General features: G+C 51.8%; 1 protein-coding gene across 4 annotated transcripts in view; it reads left to right on the top strand.

Moving 5' to 3' along the window:
* KIFC3 (kinesin family member C3) overlaps nt 1–448 on the top strand; it is a 22,259-nt gene that overhangs the window by 10,037 nt on the left and 11,774 nt on the right. For all 4 annotated transcript variants that reach the window (XM_072422767.1, XM_072422766.1, XM_072422768.1 and 1 more), the window contains one exon: nt 90–237. In XM_072422767.1, coding sequence (XP_072278868.1) covers nt 90–237 — 148 coding nt within the window. The remainder of the gene's footprint in view (nt 1–89; nt 238–448) is intronic.

Genomic DNA, 448 nt, shown 5'->3' with positions numbered 1-448 from the left:
CCTGCAGGTGGCACTATGACCCTTGTAATTATACTTTCCCTCCTGCAGGTGGCATTATGCCCCTTGTACTGACATTTTCCACCATGCAGGTGGCGCTATATGCAGCAGAGTTGGAGCGGGTCCAGGCAGAGATGGTGCAGGAGTTCCAGGCTCTCCAGGATGAGAAGGCAGTGGCTGTGGCAGGGGCCTATGACCGAGCACAAGAGGAGATGAGAGCAGTACACCACAGCTTGGACGGTGAGTTTGTGTGCAGAGTAATTAGGGCTCTCTGGGCCCCGCCATGGCCACCCACATCCTGGCAAATAACTAACTCTTTGGCAGGATGGAGAGATACTGTCTTGGCATTTGTTGTCACAGCCAGACTTCCTTTATAGCTGGCGTAAGCTCCTCCCCCAAGGATCGGCCTTGAATATAAAAATAATATTGTTTACATACCTCTAACGGTGAC

The sequence above is a fragment of the Pyxicephalus adspersus genome, chromosome 9 (genome assembly GCF_032062135.1).
Source record: "Pyxicephalus adspersus chromosome 9, UCB_Pads_2.0, whole genome shotgun sequence".
Taxonomy (NCBI): domain Eukaryota; kingdom Metazoa; phylum Chordata; class Amphibia; order Anura; family Pyxicephalidae; genus Pyxicephalus; species Pyxicephalus adspersus.
This window is presented reverse-complemented; position numbering and strand designations above follow the sequence as displayed.